Here is a 21,700-nt window from a genome sequence, read left to right as displayed (position 1 = left end):
GGTTCGACACAGATCTGGATGACTTGAAGTCACAAACCGGATAAGTGTATATTTTGAATGGAGGAGTAGTAAGCTGGTGCAGTTGCAAGCAAAGCGTCGTGGCGGGATCTACATGTGAAGCGGAGTACATGGCAGCCTCGGAGGCAGCACAGGAAGCAGTCTGGATGAAGGAGTTCATTACCGACCTAGGGGTGATTCCCAATGCGTCGGGCCCGATGACTCTCTTCTGTGACAACAATTGAGCCATTGCCCTTGCGAAGGAGCCCAGGTTTCACAGGAAGACCAGGCATATCAAGCGTCGCTTCAACTCCATTCGTGAAAGTGTTCAAAATGGAGACATAGATATTTGTAAAGTACATACGGACCTGAATGTAGCAGATCCGTTGACTAAACCTCTCCCTAGAGCAAAACATGATCAACACCAGGACGCAATGGGTGTTCGATTCATCACAATGTAACTAGATTATTGACTCTAGTGCAAGTGGGAGACTGTTGGAAATATGCCCTAGAGGCAATAATAAATGGTTATTATTATATTTCTTTGTTCATGGTAATTGTCTATTGTTCATGCTATAATTGTATTGTCCGGAAATCGTAATACATGTGTGAATACATAGACCACAATGTGTCCCTAGTAAGCCTCTAGTTGACTAGCTCGTTGATCAACAGATAGTCATGGTTTCCTGACTATGGACATGGGATGTCGTTGATAACGGGATCACATCATTAGGAGAATGATGTGATGGACAAGACCCAATCCTAAGCATAGCATAAAAGATCGTGTAGTTTCGTTTGCTAGAGCTTTTCCAATGTCAAGTATCTTTTCCTTAGACCATGAGATCGTGCAACTCCCGGATACCGTAGGAGTGCTTTGGGTGTGCCAAACGTCACAACGTAACTGGGTGACTATAAAGGTGCACTACGGGTATCTCCGAAAGTGTCTGTTGGGTTGGCACGGATCGAGACTGGGATTTGTCACTCCGTGTGACGGAGAGGTATCTCTGGGCCCACTCGGTAATGCATCATCATAATGAGCTCAATGTGACTAAGGCGTTAGTCACGGGATCATGCATTGCGGCACGAGTAAAGAGACTTGCCGGTAACGAGATTGAACAAGGTATTGGGATACCGGCGATCGAATCTCGGGCAAGTAACATACCGATTGACAAAGGGAATTGCATACGGGATTGACTGAATCCTCGACATCGTGGTTCATCCGATGAGATCATCATGGAACATGTGGGAGCCAACATGGGTATCCAGATCCCGCTGTTTGTTATTGACCGGAGAGGCGTCTCGGTCATGTCTGCATGTCTCCCGAACCCGTAGGGTCTACACACTTAAGGTTCGGTGACGCTAGGGTTGTAGAGATATGTGTATGCGGAAACCCGAAAGTTGTTCGGAGTCCCGGATGAGATCCCGGACATTACGAGAGGTTCCGAAATGGTCCGGAGGTGAAGAATTATATATAGGAAGTCAAGTTTCGGCCACCGGGAAAGTTTCGGGGGTTACCGGTATTGTACCGGGACCACCGGAAGGGTCCCGGGGGTCCACCGGGTGGGGCCACCTATCCCGGAGGGCCCCGTGGGCTGAAGTGGGAAGGGAACCAGCCCCTAGTGGGCTGGGCGCCCCCCCCCATGGGCCTCCCCCCATGCGCCTAGGGTTGGGAACCCTAGGGTGGGGGGGCTTCCCACTTGCCTTGGGGGGCAAGGCATCCCCCTTGGCCGCCGCCCCCACCCTAGATGGGTTTGGCCGCCGCCCCCCCTCCCAAGGGGGCCTATATAAAGGGGGGGTGGGAGGGCAGTAGTAACACAGCCTTGGGCGCCTCCCTCTCCCCCTGCAACACCTCTCTCTCTCGTATATGCTCGGCGAAGCCCTGCCGGCATCCCGCTACATCCACCACCACGCCGTCGTGCTGCTGGATCTCCATCAACCTCTCCTTCCCCCTTGCTGGATCAAGAAGGAGGAGACGTCGCTGCACCGTACGTGTGTTGAACGCGGAGGTGCCGTCCGTTCGGCACTCGGTCATCGGTGGTTTGAATCACGGCGAGTACGACTCCGTCATCCACGTTCATTGGAACGCTTCCGCTCGCGATCTACAAGGGTATGTAGATGCACTCCTTTCCCCTCGTTGCTAGTATACTCCATAGATGCATCTTGGTGAACGTAGGAAAATTTTAAAATTATGCTACGATTCCCAACAGGCATCAGAGCCAGGCCTATGCGTAGTTACTATGCACGAGTAGAACACAAAGCAGTTGTGGGCGTTGATGTTGTCAATTCTTCTTGCCGCTACTAGTCGTTTCTTGTTTCGGCGGCATTATAGGATGAAGCGGCCCGGACCGACCTTACACGTACGCTTACGTGAGACAGGTTCCACCGACTGACATGCACTAGTTGCATAAGGTGGCTAGCGGGTGTCTGTCTCTCCTACTTTAGTCGGAACGGATTCGATGAAAAGGGTCCTTATGAAGGGTAAATAGAAATTGGCAAATCACGTTGTGGTCATACGTAGGTAAGAAAACGTTCTTGCTAGAAACCTACAAACCACGTAAAAACTTGCAACAACAATTAGAGGACGTCTAACTTGTTTTTGCAGCAAGTGCTATGTGATGTGATATGGCCAGAAGATGTGATGAATGATATATGTGATGTATGAGATTGATCATATTCTTGTAATAGGAATCACGACTTGCATGTCGATGAGTATGACAACCGGCAGGAGCCATAGGAGTTGTCTTTATTATTTTGTATGACCTGCGTGTCATTGAATAACGCCATGTAAATTACTTTACTTTGTTGCTAAACGCGTTAGCCATAGAAGTAGAAGTATTCGTTGGTGTGACGACTTCATGAAGACACAATGATGGAGATCATGATGATGGAGATCATGGTGTCATGCCGGTGACGAAGATGATCATGGTGCCCCGAAGATGGAGATCAAAGGAGCATAATGATATTGGCCATATCATGTCACTATTTGATTGCAAGTGATGTTTATCATGTTTTTCATCTTATTTGCTTAGAACGACGGTAGTAAGTAACATGATCCCTTATAATAATTTCAAGAAAGTGTTCACCCTAACTATGCACCGTTGCGAAGGTTCGTTGTTTCGAAGCACCACGTGATGATCGGGTGTGATAGATTCTAACGTTCGAATACAACGGGTGTTGACGAGCCTAGCATGTACAGACATGGCCTCGGAACACACGCAATACACTTAGGTTGACTTGACGAGCCTAGCATGTACAGACTTGGCCTCGGAACACGGAGGACCGAAAGGTCGAGCATGAGTCGTATAGAAGATACGATCAACATGGAGATGTTCGCCGATCTTAACTAGTCCGTCTCACGTGATGATCGGACACGGCCTAGTTAACTCGGATCATGTTTTCACTTAGATGACTAGAGGGATGTCTATCTGAGTGGGAGTTCATTAAATAATTTGATTAGATGAACTTAATTATCATGAACTTAGTCTAAAATCTTTACACTATGTCTTGTAGATCAAATGGCCAACGTTGTCCTCAATTTCAACGCGTTCCTAGAGAAAACCAAGCTGAAAGATGATGGCAGCAACTATACGGACTGGGTCCAGAACCTGAGGATCATCCTCATAGTAGCCAACAAAGATTATGTCTTAGAAGCACCGCTAGGTGATGCACCAATCCCTGAAAACCAAGACATTATGAACGCTTGGCAATCACGTGCTGATGATTACTCCCTCGTTCAGTGCGGCATGCTTTACAGCTTAGAACCGGGTCTCCAAAAGCGTTTTGAGAAACATGGAGCATATGAGATGTTCGAGGAGCTGAAAATGGTTTTTCAAGCTCATGCCCGGGTCGAGAGATATGATGTCTCCGACAAGTTCTTCAGCTGTAAAATGGAGGAAAATAGTTCTGTAAGTGAGCACATACTCAGAATGTCTGGGTTGCACAACCGCTTGACTCAGCTGGGAGTTAATCTCCCGGATGACGCGGTCATTGACAGAATCCTTCAGTCGCTTCCACCAAGCTACAAGAGCTTTGTGATGAACTTCAATATGCAGGGGATGGAAAAGACCATTCCTGAGATATATTCAATGCTGAAATTAGCGGAGGTGGAGATCAGAAAAGAGCATCAAGTGTTGATGGTGAATAAAACCACTAAGTTCAAGAAGGGCAAGGGTAAGAAGAACTTCAAGAAGGACGGCAAGGGAGTTGCCGCGCCCGGTAAGCCAGTTACTGGGAAGAAGTCAAAGAATGGACCCAAGCCTGAAATTGAGTGCTTTTATTGCAAGGGAAGTGGTCACTGGAAGCGGAACTGCCCCAAATACTTAGCGGACAAGAAGAAGGCCGGCAACACCAAAGGTATATGTGATATACATGTAATTGATGTGTACCTTACCAGTACTCGTAGTAGCTCCTGGGTATTTGATACCGGTGCGGTTGCTCATATTTGTAACTCAAAACAGGAACTACGGAATAAACGGAGACTGGCGAAGGACGAGGTGACGATGCGCGTCGGGAATGGTTCCAAGGTCGATGTGATCGCCGTCGGCACGCTACCTCTACATCTACCCACGGGATTAGTTTTAAACCTCAATAATTGTTATTTAGTGCCAGCTTTGAGCATGAACATTGTATCTGGATCTCGTTTAATTCGAGATGGCTACTCATTTAAATCCGAGAATAATGGTTGTTCTATTTATTTGAGAGATATGTTTTATGGTCATGCCCCGCTGGTCAACGGTTTATTTTTGATGAATCTCGAACGTGATGTTACACATGTTCATAGTGTGAATACCAAAAGATGTAAAGTTGATAACGATAGTCCCACATACTTGTGGCACTGCCGCCTTGGTCACATTGGTGTCAAGCGCATGAAGAAGCTCCATGCAGATGGACTTTTGGAGTCTCTTGATTACGAATCATTTGACACGTGCGAACCATGCCTCATGGGTAAGATGACCAAGACTCCGTTCTCCGGAACAATGGAGCGAGCAGCCAACTTATTGGAAATAATACATACCGATGTGTGTGGTCCAATGAGTGTTGAGGCTCGCGGAGGATATCGTTATGTTCTCACTCTCACTGATGATTTAAGTAGATATGGGTATGTCTACCTAATGAAGCACAACCCTGAAACCTTTGAAAAGTTCAAGGAATTTCAGAGTGAGGTTGAGAATCAACGTGTTCTTACGATCAGATCGTGGTGGAGAATATTTAAGTCACGAGTTTGGTGCACACTTAAGGAAATGTGGAATAGTTTCACAACTCACGCCGCCTGGAACACCTCAGAGAAACGGTGTGTCCGAACGTCGTAATCGCACTCTATTGGATATGGTGCGATCTATGATGTCTCTTACCGATTTACCGCTCTCATTTTGGGGCTATGCTTTAGAGACTGCCGCATTCACTTTAAATAGGGCTCTGTCGAAATCCGTTGAGACGACACCGTATGAATTATGGTTTGGGAAGAAACCTAAGCTGTCGTTTCTAAAAGTTTGGGGATGCGATGCTTATGTCAAGAAACTTCAACCTGAAAAGCTCGAACCCAAGTCGGAAAAATGCGTCTTCATAGGATACCCTAAGGAAACTATTGGGTATACCTTCTACCTCAGATCCGAAGGCAAGATCTTCGTTGCCAAGAACGGGTCCTTTCTGGAGAAGGAGTTTCTCTCGAAAGAATTGAGTGGGAGGAAAGTGGAACTGGATGAGGTGATAGTCACCCCTTCCGAACCGGAAAGTAGCGCAGCGCGGGAAAATGTTCCTGTGGTGCCTACACCGACTGGGGAGGAAGTTAGTGATGATGATCATGAAGCTTCAGATCAAGTTACTGAACTTCGTAGGTCCACAAGGACACGTTCCGCACCAGTGTGGTACGACAACCCTGTCCTGGAAATCATGTTGTTAGACAACGGTGAACCTTCGAACTATGAAGAAGCGATGGCGGGCCCGGATTCCGAAATTTGGCTAGAAGCCATGAAATCCGAGATAGGATCCATGTATGAAAACGAAGTATGGACTTTGACTGACTTGCCCGATGATCGGCGAGCCATAGAAAACAAATGGATCTTTAAGAAGAAGACGGACGCGGATGGTAATTTGACCATCTATAAGGCTCGACTTGTCGCTAAGGGTTATCGACAAGTTCAAGGGGTTGACTACGATGAGACTTTCTCACCCGTAGCGAAGCTGAAGTCCGTCCGAATCATGTTAGCAATTGCTGCATACTATGATTATGAGATATGGCAGATGGACGTCAAAACGGCATTCCTTAACGGCTTCCTTAAGGAAGAGTTGTATATGATGCAACCGGAAGGTTTTGTCGATCCTAAGAATGCTAACAAAGTATGCAAGCTCCAACGCTCAATCTATGGGCTGGTGCAAGCATCTCGGAGTTGGAACATTCGCTTTGATGAGATGATCAAAGCGTTTGGGTTTACACAGACTTATGGAGAAGCCTGTGTTTACAAGAAAGTGAGTGGGAGCTCTGTAGCATTTCTCTTATTATATGTGGATGACATATTATTGATGGGAAATGATATAGAATTCTTAGAAAGTATAAAGGCCTATTTGAATAAGTATTTTTCAATGAAGGACCTTGGAGAAGCTGCTTATATATTAGGCATCAAGATCTATAGAGATAGATCAAGACGCCTCATTGGTCTTTCACAGAGTACATACCTTGACAAGATATTGAAGAATTTCAATATGGATCAGTCCAAGAAGGGGTTCTTGCCTGTATTGCAAGGTGTGCAATTGAGCACGGCTCAATGCCCGACCACGGCAGAAGATAGAGAAAAGATGAGTGTCATTCCCTATGCCTCGGCCATAGGGTCTATTATGTATGCCATGCTGTGTACCAGACCTGATGTAAACCTTGCCGTAAGTTTGGTAGGAAGGTACCAAAGTAATCCCGGCATGGAACACTGGACAGCGGTCAAGAATATCCTGAAGTACCTTAAAAGGACTAAGGATATGTTTCTCGTTTATGGAGGTGACGAAGAGCTCGTCGTAAAGGGTTACGTCGACGCTAGCTTCGACACAGATCTGGATGACTCGAAGTCACAAACCGGATACGTGTATATTTTGAATGGAGGAGCAGTAAGCTGGTGCAGTTGCAAGCAAAGCGTCGTGGCGGGATCTACATGTGAAGCGGAGTACATGGCAGCCTCGGAGGCAGCACAGGAAGCAGTCTGGATGAAGGAGTTCATTACCGACCTAGGGGTGATTACCAATGCGTCGGGCCCGATGACTCTCTTCTGTGACAACACTAGAGCCATTGCCCTTGCGAAGGAGCCCAGGTTTCACAGGAAGACCAGGCATATCAAGCGTCGCTTCAACTCCATTCGTGAAAGTGTTCAAAATGGAGACATAGATATTTGTAAAGTACATACGGACCTGAATGTAGCAGATCCGTTGACTAAACCTCTCCCTAGAGCAAAACATGATCAACACCAGGACGCAATGGGTGTTCGATTCATCACAATGTAACTAGATTATTGACTCTAGTGCAAGTGGGAGACTGTTGGAAATATGCCCTAGAGGCAATAATAAATGGTTATTATTATATTTCTTTGTTCATGGTAATTGTCTATTGTTCATGCTATAATTGTATTGTCCGAAAATCGTAATACATGTGTGAATACATAGACCACAATGTGTCCCTAGTAAGCCTCTAGTTGACTAGCTCGTTGATCAACAGATAGTCATGGTTTCCTGACTATGGACATGGGATGTCGTTGATAACGGGATCACATCATTAGGAGAATGATGTGATGGACAAGACCCAATCCTAAGCATAGCATAAAAGATCGTGTAGTTTCGTTTGCTAGAGCTTTTCCAATGTCAAGTATCTTTTCCTTAGACCATGAGATCGTGCAACTCCCGGATACCGTAGGAGTGCTTTGGGTGTGCCAAACGTCACAACGTAACTGGGTGACTATAAAGGTGCACTACGGGTATCTCCAAAAGTGTCTGTTGGGTTGGCACGGATCGAGACTGGGATTTGTCACTCCGTGTGACGGAGAGGTATCTCTGGGCCCACTCGGTAATGCATCATCATAATGAGCTCAATGTGACTAAGGCGTTAGTCACGGGATCATGCATTGCGGCACGAGTAAAGAGACTTGCCGGTAACGAGATTGAACAAGGTATTGGGATACCGGCGATCGAATCTCGGGCAAGTAACATACCGATTGACAAAGGGAATTGCATACGGGATTGACTGAATCCTCGACATCGTGGTTCATCCGATGAGATCATCATGGAACATGTGGGAGCCAACATGGGTATCCAGATCCCGCTGTTGGTTATTGACCGGAGAGGCGTCTCGGTCATGTCTGCATGTCTCCCGAACCCGTAGGGTCTACACACTTAAGGTTCGGTGACGCTAGGGTGTTAGAGATATGTGTATGCGGAAACCCGAAAGTTGTTCGGAGTCCCGGATGAGATCCCGGACGTCATGAGAGGTTCCGGAATGGTCCGGAGGTGAAGAATTGTATATAGGAAGTCAAGTTTCGGCCACCGGGAAAGTTTCGGGGGTTACCGGTATTGTACCGGGACCACCGGAAGGGTCCCGGGGGTCCACCGGGTGGGGCCACCTATCCCGGAGGGCCCCGTGGGCTGAAGTGGGAAGGGAACCAGCCCCTAGTGGGCTGGGAGCCCCCCCATGGGCCTCCCCCCATGCGCCTAGGGTTGGGAACCCTAGGGTGGGGGGGCTTCCCACTTGCCTTGGGGGGCAAGGCACCCCTCTTGGCCGCCGCCCCCACCCTAGATGGGTTTGGCCGGCGCCCCCCCTCCCAAGGGGGCCTATATAAAGGGGGGGAGGGAGGGCAGTAGCAACACAGCCTTGGGCGCCTCCCTCTCCCCCTGCAACACCTCTCTCTCTCGTATATGCTCGGCGAAGCCCTGCCGGCATCCCGCTACATCCACCACCACGCCGTCGTGCTGCTGGATCTCCATCAACCTCTCCTTCCCCCTTGCTGGATCAAGAAGGAGGAGACGTCGCTGCACCGTACGTGTGTTGAACGCGGAGGTGCCGTCCGTTCGGCACTCGGTCATCGGTGATTTGAATCACGGCGAGTACGACTCCGTCATCCACGTTCATTGGAACGCTTCCGCTCGCGATCTGCAAGGGTATGTAGATGCACTCCTTTCCCCTCGTTGCTAGTATACTCCATAGATGCATCTTGGTGAACGTAGGAAAATTTTAAAATTATGCTACGATTCCCAGCAAATACTCCGTGAAGTTTCAGGTCATTCCGAGAACTTTTATTTCTGCACAAAAATAACACCTTGGCAATTCTGCTGAAACAGCGTCAGTTCGGGTTAGTTCCATTCAAATCATGCAAGTTAGAGTCCAAAACAAGGGCAAAAGTGTTTGGAAAAGTAGATACGATGGAGACGTATCAGGGGGCGCCGCCCCTCCCTAGTCCAATTCGGACTAGACCATGAGGGGGCGCGTGGCCTGCCCTTGTGGCCCTTCCTCTCTCTCCCCTAAGGCCCATGAAAGCCCATTAGTTCCCCCGGGGGTTCCGATAACCCCCCTGGCACTCTGATAGTCATCCGGTACCCCTCGGAACTCATCCGGTGTCCGAATAACATCGCCCAATATATCATTCTTTATGTCTAGACCATTTCGAGACTCCTCGTCATGTCTGTGATCTCATCCGGGACTCCGAACAATCTTCGGCCATCAAAACACATAACTCATAATACAAATCGTCATTGAACGTTAAGCGTGCGGACCCTACGGGTTCGAGAACTATGTAGACATGACCGAGACACATCTCCGGTCAATAACCAATAGCGGAACTTGGATGCTCATATTGGCTCCGACATATTCTATGAAGATCTTGATCGGTCAAACAGCATAACAACATACGTTGTTCCCTTTGTCATCGGTATGTTATTTGCCCGAGATTCGATCGTAGGTATCATCATACCTAGTTCAACCTCGTTACCAGAAAGTCTCTTTACTCGTTCCGTAATGCATCATCCCGCAACTAATTCATTAGTCACATTGCTTGCAAGGCTTATAGTGATGTGCATTACCGAGAGGGCCCAGAGATACCTCTCCGATACTCGGAGTGACAAATCCTAATCTTGATCTATGCGAACTCAACAAACACTATCGGAGACACCTGTAGAGCATCTTTATAATCGCCCAGTTATGTTGTGACGTTTGATAGCACACTGAGTGTGCCTCCGGTATTCGGGAGTTGCATAATCTCATAGTCATAGGAACATGTATAAGTCATGAAGAAAGCAATAGCAATAAACTAAACGATCATGGTGCTAAGCTAATGGATGGGTCTTGTCATCACATCATTCTCTAATGATGTGATCCCGTTCATCAAATGACAACACATGTCTATGGCTAGGAAACTTAACCATCTTTGATTAACGAGCTCGTCAAGTAGAGGCATACTAGGGACACTCTGTTTTGTCTATGTATTCACACATGTACTAAGTTTCCGGTTAATACAATTCTAGCATGAATAATAAAAATTTATCATGATATAAGGAAATATAAATAACAACTTTATTATTGCCTCTAGGGCATATGTCCTTCACATATTTGATGCAAATTCCCGCAGGTAGGATTGCAACCTTCCAACCGTGGGAATTTCCCCTGAAGAAAGATAGAACGTATGATCTCTCTGTCGTTATCCATGCGTACGGCAATGCCAATCCAATAGAGCTTCACCGTCCAGAACAAAACCGTGTCGGGGAACTAGAAGAATAGGTGGAGCAGCCTTGCGGCTTGGAAATTTTCCATGGAGAGGGAGGGAGGGAGAGAGAGAGAGATGGGTCACCCACCCACCAAAATAAATATGCACCTCGAGAGGGATGCCCCTCTCTATTTATAATAGGCCAGGAAGGGAGGCCGCCATGAAGAGGGGGCAGACCCCAAGCTGTTCCCCAAACTCTGGCCACACAAGGGTGGCATGGCCATCAAGTCTTTGGGGCGACCCACTATTAGACCCCGGGCCCATGCGGCTGCCCCCACTTGGGACTTGCCTATGGGGCTAGGCCACGTCATCCTAGGTTATTCCGGGAGGCGCCAGAAAATTGCAGAACATTCCCAAGCCTTCAAGTGGTCTTTTAGTGTTCGCGAAACTTTTCTGGTTCTTCGGAAATTTCTGGTTTTCTCCGAAACACTTCTGGTTCTCTCTCCAAAACATTTTTGATATTCCATAAACTTTTTAGCTGAATTTCTCTCAAGCTCCCAACACTTCTATGACTCCACATATTGGCATACCCTAAGCGTGTGACCACGTAGGTTCGATAAGTATAGTCGTATAGGCATGACCAGGAACTCCTTCCGGTCAATGATCAATAGCGGAACCATGGACATCCATATTGACCCCTACACCCACACAAATAACTTATCGAGTGAGCTTGTCGTTTAGGCACACAATTCCTTTTGCTTCGCATATAACAAAAACTAAAGCAAAACTTATGGTATACATGTGAAGCAACTTTTGATCACTATACCAAGTTATCCTCGTTACCAATTATGTCCTTTTTATCGTTTTCGTATTCTGACATCCCCATGATCATATCACATTGTGTCGGGCCAGGCAGTGATGGATATTTAAATACCAAGAGACCCCCGAAGAATATCTCTCCATTGTCGGAGAGCAAATCCCAGTCTTGAGCTTTCAAGTCCCAAGACCCACTTTTTTATGAACCCAAAAGTTGTCATTATGATTACCCTTTTACGAGTACCTTTGACGAACCCTAAAGTACATTGTCCGACATGAAATACTTGATACGCTCATGGTCTAACAAAGTGAGCATGCATTAACGTTCATGTCATTATACTTACAACCATGTTACGATCTGATCTCGAAGTATATCATTAAGTTGGGCATGTCCAACACCCTTGTTCATCCAAAAGTGTGCTTTCATTATTGTCGGCATCCTTATTACTTTAACAATGCCCATGATCAGAAAAACAGGATCGTCAACAATACATGATAGTCTTATAGGCGAGTCTGGGGTCTCATTTGGTTTTTATTATTCCACACATACAAATGGGTTTCCTTTGAATCTTGTTTATATGTAGACTCGGGAACCGGTGCAATTATAGCATACAAAATAAATATTAATCATTTCTAGATTTACTTCATCTTCTTGAGAGATCGAGGGGTCAAAATCGGAGGTTAGTGTGGCTCTCTTTTGCGGCCATGGCATGGGTACTATGAACTATCCATAATAAACTCACTATAGAAGAAAAGATTCTGAATCGTCGTGTTGTTTACATATTCAAATGATTTTTATGTTTTCAGCAATGGTGTCCTCTAGGGAAGAGGAAGGACCGGGACGCGGCCTGCTCGGTGCTTCGCAAGATCAAGGACATCCATGCCTCTAACAAAAGCACTTCTTCCTGATGTGTTTAGCTTTCTGTTTTGACTGTTGGTAATGTTTCTACTTATCATTTGCTCTGTAATAAGTATCTCTCACTTGGTTTCGGTTGTAAGACTATTTTGCCTTTGTTTGCTTTATTAGTTTACTAGTAGAAGAGCCCTTGCGTTGCAACGCGAGAAAAGATATCACATCTATCTAACCCAATAATTATGAATCAAGACCCCAATAGATCCATGTTCTTTATTTCAACATGACATCGCATCTGTGTTGCCGCTTGTCCTCCGACCCATTCTTGTCTATGATTATCTTAGTGCTTACAGAACGCTTTTGAATATGGTCAATTCTAAGGCGTCTCTCTGTGTATGTGTGTGTGCACGCACACATTATGATGATTTTTTTGTTATGTTTTGCCAAGGCGTGCATGCGTGATTATCGATAGTTTCTTTCGTCTCCAATATTGTTTGTCGAGGTGTTCATTTGCAATCTAGATTGCCGCCAGTACAAAAGAAATACGGATTGTGTGCTATTGATTATGGTTGCACTCTAAATAGCATTTTTAAAATATTTAAGAGGTAAAATAACATTATATTCAAATTCTACACGTTTTTCTAATTGATTTTCATCTATAACATGTCAAAATTGGAATTAGGGTTTCAAATATATGGATATTAAAAAAAATTGTTCTAGATGGACTGCGGGTTGATTAACCAAAAAATTTAGCTTTTAAGTTTTGTCACTTAAAGGTGGGTAGCGTGTTAATTGCCATAAAACACAGGGTGTTTTGGTAAAAAGAAAAAAAAGATTCATTTTGTCACGTAAAAGTGGACTGTGGGTTAATTACTAGAGATTGTAGGTTGTTTTTTGTAAAAAAAATCGATTCAATTTGTCAATTAAAGGTGGATTGCAGGTTGATTCTTTCAAATGTCAAGGGATTTGCTGTAAAACCGCATGACGGAAGGGAAGAAGCATTAATCTGTTTAGTAGGTCAAAAATAGATCATTGATCCTTTTAGTAGGTAAAAAAATAGATTAAGCCGGGCACCTTTTATCAAAGAAAACAAGATATTGTAAAACCCACGGACGGACGAAAGAATTTATCGAGACCGACGCGGTACCTTTCCCCACCCTCCTGCGTCACCCCCCGCGAGGCTACGGGGAGGAACCCTACCACGCCGCCGCCAACTCCTTTCCCCGCCCCCTCCTCCCTCGTCGCCGCCAGAGGGCGCTGCCGGGCAAAGCCTGGCCGGCGCCGGCGAGGCCTCCTCGTTCCCCCTCCTAGCGGCCTTGGCGCGGGCCGACGTGGCTGGATCGGGGTGCCTCGCTGTCCCAGGGCGTGCGGCGCAGTTGCGTGGTGATGGTGCTGCGCATGGCGGTGGCGCGACGGGCTGGGCGTCGGAGGGCGTGCTGGTGCGTGGAGCGGCGGGGGCGGCGAGCGCTTGGTGCGGACTTTCATGACGGCGGGTGGATCTGGCATGGCGGCTGTCGCGACGAGGCAGGGCGTCGGTGGCGGGGTCCGGTGTGGCCTGTGCTGGTTCCTGGCTTGGCGCAGTGGTGGTGCGGGTCGCGGGCGACAAGGATCTGCAGGCGTCCGCCCCTGCCTTGGTTCGGGCTGGTGGGGGTGGCGGTGGCTGGCGGGGCGTGTTGGTCGAGTCTGTCGAAACCTTCCTGGTCTGGCGCTCGGACATCGGCGAACGGAGCGAGGAGGCATCTCCGGTGAGCTTCCTTGGTTGCGGCTGCGGGTTGATTTGGCCGCCCTCGTCGGCGGGCGCGCGGTTGCCGATGGCCTCGCGGAGATGTGTGTCAGCTACCATGGTGGGGCGACATGGGGGTGCTCGCGGGGGAGCTTGGTAGGAGGGATAGGTGGCCTCGATGCGGTCATGCCACCTATCGTCGGCACGGTTTGCTAGTCCGGATGCGTCCGCTCCTCCTTCTCCCCCTTTCCTCGTGTCCGGCGGGGAGCTTGGTCGGAGGGATATGGGTTCCTCGATGTGGTCGCGCCACCTATCGCCAGCACGGTTTGCCGCTCCGGATTCGTCCGCTCCCCTTTCCCCCCCCCCCCCTTTCCTCGGTCGCGGTCAGGTTGGCGCATGTTCACCAGCGGAGCGTCCGCGGGTGGTTCTGTCGGTCGAGGGTCGTCGGTTGGTCCAAAGCTGGGGCCTTCGTGTAGGTCTCGGGGTTGTCTGGTTGCAGGGCAGCGGCTCTGGCGGCGGGAGGCGCGAAGTGTGTGGGCTGAGCGTGCGTCTCAGGTGCGGGCAGGCAACCATGGCCGCGTGGGTGGCGTGGTTGCGGGTGCTTGACGGAGTTAAGGTTCACCGGTGGGGTGTGAGCGTCGGGGTACACCACTTGTCCAGTCCTTTGACTGGCCGACGGTGGCCGTTGCTGCCGTACCCTTTCTGAAGGCCCCGTCGCGGCGTTCCCACTCTTGTCGTCTTGCTCCGGGTGAAAACCTGATCTTCGGCGATCGGGCGCTGGCGGCTATCCACGGTCGTACCCTTCTTGGAGGCACCGCTTCTGATGCCTGGCTTCGTTGTGGTCCGGTTCATTTCTCTATTGTTTGTCGGTAGGGTGGTGTGTCGGTACCTGCCATCTTTGTATCTTGCCTTGGGTATGTGTGCGCGTTGTTCGGTATCTCGGATGTATTCAGCGATGATTGCTTTATAATATAAGTAGGGGAAGCCTTTTTTGGGTAAAGAAAACAAATGAAGGAGACAAGCAGTTGCCCTGAAGTATCTTCCAGGAAATTAGAGCATGTACATTTTAGAAGAACTTGTGCTCGCATATGCAAGTTCCAGGTAAAATCCCCTTTCCCCGGATCCTCTCTCAGTTTTCACATTTCATTACCTTGTTAGCTCCTTTGTTGTACTCCCAACAGCTACTCGAAATCTAGAACATGACAGAAAATTGTCAAGAAGAAGAAAAACCTAGACGCTCTAGAGCAGCAGTTAACAAGCTCATTCTCTCCACCCTAGCTAGTAGCTACACCCTGCAAGCTTCGTCCTGCACCTTGGCGCCGTCGAGCGTGGCGCTCTCCTCGGCGTCATAGCTGGCGTGCACGCTGTAGAGCACGTAGACGAGCACGGCGGCCGCGGAGAAGAAGCCGAACCGGACGTAGGACGGGCGGTCTAGGGAGCCCAGCAGGAAGACGTTGAGGAACACGGACGCTGCGGGCACCCACGGCATGCCCGGCACGCCCCAAAGCTCGGGCGTGTGCGCCTGGGGCACCAGCGCCTGGAACGCGCCGACCGTGGCCACCGCCGCCGCGCCGCACGCCGACAGGAGCCCGACCCTGGTGCGGCCGCCCTCCGGCGCCAGCTTCCACACCAGCGTGAAGGAGAGCGCGATGAGGGAGAAGGCGAGGAGAAACGCGAGGGTCGGCCATGCGCTGGGCTGCCGGTCCCCGGATTCGGTGCTGCTGCCGGTTGGGCCGACGACGTAGCGGCGGTATACGACTGCGTTGGACACCATGTAGAAGACGAAGAGCGTGCCAATGCAGACGAGGTTGAGGAGGATGTCCAGCTCCGTGAAGAGCGCCAGCGCAGCCGTCAAGAGTCCTGCGAGGAGGAACATCACATTGTCAATACAATACAAAAAAAGTCAAAATGAATGAAGAAAACTAAGGAAAAGTGACATTATCGTGGTACTAATAATCAGGTTAACACTTCCATTGCATGATACCCGCGTCTACACTCTCTATAATACTACTATTAGCGTCGCGAGTTGTCCATGGAAACGGCTTCGCAGTCAGGAAAGTCCACAAAGAAAGGCGAGGTTGTCGCTAATCGCTTTAGCCCGCCGTTATGATGGTCACGGAAAGGAACCATGACATTGTCGTTGCTGGAGTACTCGGTCGTGAATTCTCCCGAAGAAACCATGGTGCCCGTGACGTTGGTCAAAAGTGAAGGGAAACAGTTGGAAGGACGGCGAGCGATACGTACCAAGGAAGGCAGAGGCGTTGACGGGGGTGGCGGTCTTGGGGTGCACCTTGGCTAGCCAGGCGGGCATGACGCCGGAGCGGCCGATGACGCACAGGTACCTGGCCTGCCCCAGCATGGCCACCATGAGCGACGTCAAGATGCCGAGGCTGGCACCGGCCCCGATCACGTTGGACACCCAGCCCCATCCGTCGCTCCCCCTGAAGGCCCCCGAGAAGGGCGCCTCTGTGTCGATCTGAAAACACCACACACAACAGTTGAGCTCGAGCTAGCAGTAGCAGGTCAAATACTGTCAGATTCTGTCGCTGATCATGGCATGGCATAGGTTACCAAGAAAGAAAAGAGAATAGGATAAAGGCAAAAGAAATTGCGTGCACATAGATCATGCTTTACTACCCTGTGCTGTGCTAGAAAGCGTATTTGGGCCGGCCGCCCTGCGACGGCGACAGCAGATTCATCCCGAAAAACCACATGACCAACATCCCAAAAGGGGACGAGGGAAAGGTAGAAAGGAAAAGCAACAAGAATCGTCTTGCTGCCACTGGCATCAATCTCCTGTTCTAATACAGCTCCTACTACTATAAGCTATAGCAACCTCATCCACCTTAGGCAATATATTCCCAGAATCATCCTCACCTACACAATCATATCATTCATACTAGGTGAGATCTCTTACCTTCTAGTAGGCGGGCGAGACCCAAAAGTAGACTAAGGATGAGTAACGAGCATCATCCGTATGCCCATGCTGCCTACATAAGAATCTTAAAAACAAAGAAGATAGATAAATGGTTCTCACCGCGTCGTATGGGAGGAGCATGGACATGGAAGCGGCCATGAGGCAGTAGAGCACGGTGACGATGATGACGGACCCCGAGACACCGATGGGGATGTCGCGCGCGGGCCGCTCCACCTCTTCAGCCATGGTGGACACGGCGTCGTAGCCGATGTAGCTCAGGTACACCATGGCCGCGCCGCTGAAGACGCCGCCGACGCCGTTGGGGAAGAAACCGCCCGGGTGGGCCGGGTCGGCGGGGTGGGTCAGGTTGCGCGCGTCGCCACGCCAGAAGCCCATGACGATGATGAAGAGGATGAAGGCCACGTGCACGGCCGTGAGGACCATGTTCACCTTGGAGCTCTCTTTGGTGCTGCCATCGCATCGCAGACAGGAAAACAGTGTCATACTTGTGCCAGGAATATGTGCTCCTACCATGTTTCTATCTAGGAAAACAAAAAAGAATCTATCGGACTTGTTTGAACTTCACAGGAAACGGAATCAAGTACATGTATGTAGGGGTACTAGAGAATCAAAAGGAGTGGTTCGCTTGCGAGATTCTTCCTTTGCTCCGGAGAAAAGCTTGTTCACGATTGCCTCGGAAGACATTCGATTGCGAAAGGTGGGAAAAGCTACAGCAGCGAGCGACCGAGAGGACCCTTTTCTGTCTTGCGGAACAAAATCTCGAAAAAAATAATCTTAATGGCTACAACTAGAGCAAATCGAACCTTGTAAAATCTAGCAAAAAGTAAAGTGACATTTGCATCGGCTTTTTTACAAGATTGACTGACACTGGCAACAGACAGGGTGTGGGGTCCGATTTCAGTCAACGGTCATGCAAATCACACAGTAGTCAACAGTCATGCAAAACACACAGTACCGAGAGACGCGGCAAGAGACAAGAGAAGGCTGACACTTGCAAGCAAAGCCAAAATGATTTCTTTATTAGGAGTATATTATAATGAAAACAAATACTGTAGTAGGATGAGTAGTACCTGTAGCAGATGCAGACGGAGATGAGGAGGATGACCCCGACGGCGACGAGGTCGACCTGGTTGAAGCCGTTGGGGAGGCCCGGCACGGCGATCCGCCACTTGCTGGGCGCGTCGACGCCGACCGCGGTGCCCATGTAGGCCGTGAAGCTGCGCGCCACGGCGGCGTTGGAGAAGACGTACTCCATGATGAGGTTCGCCCCCGTCAGGAACGCAGCGAATTCCCCTGCACGCAAACAAACAATCAGCTCTGGCTGCAACCGGCGGCGGGGCGGCAGTGAAGATCTTTTACTCTGAGATGTGAGAGAGTTAGCTAGGCCCCATATGCATCTGGGCCAAAAGGCCAAACCAACCGTTTTGGGACGCGAGAAAGCGACCTCCCAACATTATTTCCTGGATATGGATGTGTACGTGTGCGTGCGATAAAATTTGTTGGAAGTCGCAATCCCAATTTTTTTGCTTTCTTTAATTGCTCCCGTTGGACTCGCGAGTTTCTTCTACTCTGCTAAATCTCAATCCAAATTCAGTTGACAGCGAGACGTGCATACGCAGTACCCCAGTACGTACGTACGTACAAAGGATTTAGGTTTTCTACTGTTGGAACAGCATCGCAGGTGATCTGTCTGAATCTGAATTTTATTTTATCAGCAGGCAGGGCACAGCGACAGCAGGAACAGCGGCATCGTGTTCATGCCGCGAAGACGACACCTCTTCTCGCGTACGCATTAAATACGCGCAAAAGGAGCCTGCTTTTTGGGCAACTGGACAAACCAAAGACAACGGGGAAACCCAAACCACAAAGTATATACATGAAGGAAGATGTATAGATAACCATCGAATAGTTAAGGATGGATGCGATCCCCCCCCCCCAATATGTGACGTACTCCAATCGCACCAGCGAGCGAGTGAGAGCAAAATACTCGTGGGATAAACAAATCTTACATGGTATGACAAGAAACGAGCAGATTATTATATATAATTGATGGTTGGTTTAATGGCGTTATTCGGGTCATGATCTCGGCATGATTGATTGGGGGGCCGGGGCCGGGGCCAGCGAGCTCACCGAAGGTGACGCGGAGGTAGCTGAAGGCGCCGCCGGCGACGGGCATGTCCACGGCGAACTCCGTGTAGCAGAAGGCGGAGAGCAGCGCGCAGAGGCCGGCAATGGCGTAGGACACGACGACGCCGGGGCCGGCGTGGAGCCTCGTGGCGCGCCCGGTGGTGACGAACACCCCGGCGCCCACCATGCCGCCGAGACCAAGCCCCACGAGGTCCGGCCACCGCAGAGCGCGCGCCATCGGAGCCCCCGACCGCGCGCGCACGCGGCTCATCTCTTCCTCCGGCGCCGTCGCCGCGCACGCGCGCCGTGCCAGCCGCCGCGGCGTCTGCGACAGGGCCCGCCCGTACGAGCGCAGGCTCGAGAACGAGCCCCCGTCGGGGCCGCCCTGATCGGAGTCCGGCGTCATCAGTGCGCCCTTGTCCATGGCCGTGAGGATCCAAGTGCCGCTCCAGAAATTGCGCCGGGGCGGCGGGGTGTGGCTTTCGTGAGGGGGGCTGGAGAAGAAACGGAAGATGAGGCGTGGAGAGTGAGGGGTCCGAGAGCACGGTTTATAAAGAGAGAGCCCAGACGAGCGGGAGGGTTGACGGTCTTTGGACGCGGAGTAGCATTTTCCACTTTCTTATGTAAAAATAATAAGAGAAGTCTGCTGATGAAAAATACTGCTGTACCAGAAAATAGATACCCCTCCCTTCACATATATAAGAAATTATCAATATTTCTATATAAAATACATATGAACTGAAATGAGCGAACTAACACACTAAAATGTCTCCACATACATCTGATTCACAAAAATTATGACATCTTATATTACATTTTTGAAATAAAACCATGATAGCTATTTCCGAATGGAGAGAGTATTTGTGAACCGAGGGAGTGCTTTTCAGTCATCTGAAAAAATAAATAGGAAAAGCAAGAAAAATCTCGGATATTGTGGAGGCCGAGCTCCATGGAGCTCTGTTTTAAAAAATTTGAATTTTGTCAAATTTCATATTTTTTACATTTCAAAAAATTCTGAAAAAGAAAACACACATACACATGAAGGCATAACACACATGTGTGTACATTTTCAGGGCAAAATATGTTGAAATGAGGGCTGTGCAAAAAAGACAAATCTGGGGCTTTTTAACACATGATACTATTCATCCTCCTAGACCATGAATTTGTCCTTTTGGTACATGTCACATTTCAACGTTTTTCATTCTGAAATTTTACACATATAGACATAACATACTTGTTTACTTGCACAATTTTTTCAGATTTTTTTGAAACCGAAAAGTTTGAATTTTGATTTGTTTTCAAGAAAAGGCCTCCATGGCTCCCGGGAGCCAAATGTCCGCTCTCGAAAAATCTCTACTATTAAAAGTGAGTTGGTGACTATAACACACGGACAACTGGCTAACAATCTTAATAAACAGGGGCAACAATCAAGAGATCAATCATGAGTTAGTAAAATAAAGTAGTAGGTCACTAGCCAATTGAGGGCCTCTTTGATTCGTAGGATTTTTGAAAACATAAGAATGGGAAAAGTATAGGATGGGGGTGGCATGCTCACTTAAATCCTACAGAATTACCAAGGGTGTTTGATGTCACGGGAAAAACAAAAAAAATTAGTAAAAAGAGGTTGAAGTGGATGTTAGATTTTTGCGAAATTTATTTCAAATCCATAGAAAAAAAATCCTAGATCCAATCCTATGAACCAAAGAACCAGCGCAGAAAAATTCCTAAGTATTTCAATCCTCCAAAAAATCTTATAGGATCTCTTTGAATCAAATAGCCCGAGATCTTCTCTAGTACTAATTCTTTCTTTCCCTAAAGCGGGCGAGGGGACGGCTTGCTAGAATGGCGCCACGGCGGCGGCGACAATGCGCCATGGTAACCTCGAGGGTGGCATTTTCCTCCAAATCACATCGCCCGGCGACTCGGTGCGTCATCAAAGGTAGCTCGAGAGGCAATGTGCTTCCTCCGGTCATTTAACCCTCAGCTAATTTCTTCTACTTCTCTCCTATCCCGCTCTTCTGATTTATAGGTCTCAATTTAAAAATCTCACCAACCAGGATAGATGGTGAATGGTGAAATAATTTTGTAGTTTACAAAACTAGTTAATTAATGAGCTCATTTTCCTCAAGAATCTGTGTTTACTTATTATTATGTTGTCGTATCATGATATGATACTCAACCATTTCTTTCTTCATTTAATTATATGTCACCTAATCAAAGTTGTCCAGTTGGCACGCATGATACTAGCAATGATACACCCATTAGGACCAGCCTAATCCTTGCATGTAACGATTTAATGCACCTTAAAATCTGAACATGTGAATGAAAATAATAAAATTAAGACTTACAAAATGGGAAAACAAAATTTTCGAGATAAGCCCTATAAAATGAAAGGGAGGGAGTATCCTACTTTTTCCTACTTAAAGACATAGGTTCTGTGTTCATTCCTCTTTGATCCAACCTTACGTAGGTCCATTCCTCCATCTTTTCCTAGTTTTGATTTTTTTTTCTCACCTTGATATTTTTTCCACCGGTTATTATTAAAAAGCGCCTAAGCTTTCCCACTTCATATTGTATTACCA

General features: G+C 48.4%; 1 protein-coding gene across 3 annotated transcripts; it reads right to left on the bottom strand.

Moving 5' to 3' along the window:
- Window positions 1–15,078: 15,078 nt before the first annotated feature.
- Window positions 15,079–19,641, bottom strand: LOC109771168 (cationic amino acid transporter 6, chloroplastic). 3 transcript variants are annotated; one of them, XM_020329871.4, is made up of 5 exons: window positions 19,122–19,641; window positions 18,062–18,284; window positions 17,091–17,439; window positions 16,298–16,529; window positions 15,079–15,913 (listed from the first exon to the last, which is right to left on the bottom strand). In XM_020329871.4, the coding sequence occupies exons 1-5, from the start codon at window positions 19,540–19,542 to the stop codon at window positions 15,339–15,341; spliced, it is 1,800 nt and encodes a 599-aa protein (XP_020185460.1). In that variant the 5' UTR covers window positions 19,543–19,641; the 3' UTR covers window positions 15,079–15,338. The 3 variants fall into 3 exon arrangements, with proteins under 3 accessions (XP_020185460.1, XP_073356228.1, XP_045084776.1); XM_073500127.1 differs by having other exon boundaries at window positions 18,062–18,308; window positions 19,418–19,639; XM_045228841.2 differs by lacking the exon at window positions 19,122–19,641 and adding an exon at window positions 18,351–18,445.
- Window positions 19,642–21,700: the final 2,059 nt, after the last annotated feature.

This window comes from Aegilops tauschii, chromosome 5 (assembly GCF_002575655.3).
Source record: "Aegilops tauschii subsp. strangulata cultivar AL8/78 chromosome 5, Aet v6.0, whole genome shotgun sequence".
NCBI lineage: Eukaryota > Viridiplantae > Streptophyta > Magnoliopsida > Poales > Poaceae > Aegilops > Aegilops tauschii.
This window is presented reverse-complemented; position numbering and strand designations above follow the sequence as displayed.

Excerpts from the sequence above, each read along its gene's own strand:
- LOC109771168 (XM_020329871.4), bottom strand. The coding sequence starts at position 19,542 with ATGGACAAGGGCGCACTGATGACGCCGGACTCCGATCAGGGCGGCCCC. Across the intron at positions 18,285-19,121 it reads CTACCTCCGCGTCACCTTCG|GGGAATTCGCTGCGTTCCTG; the intron begins GTGAGCTCGCTG and ends GTTTGCGTGCAG. Across the intron at positions 15,914-16,297 it reads CAACGCCTCTGCCTTCCTTG|GACTCTTGACGGCTGCGCTG; the intron begins GTACGTATCGCT and ends TCCTCCTCGCAG.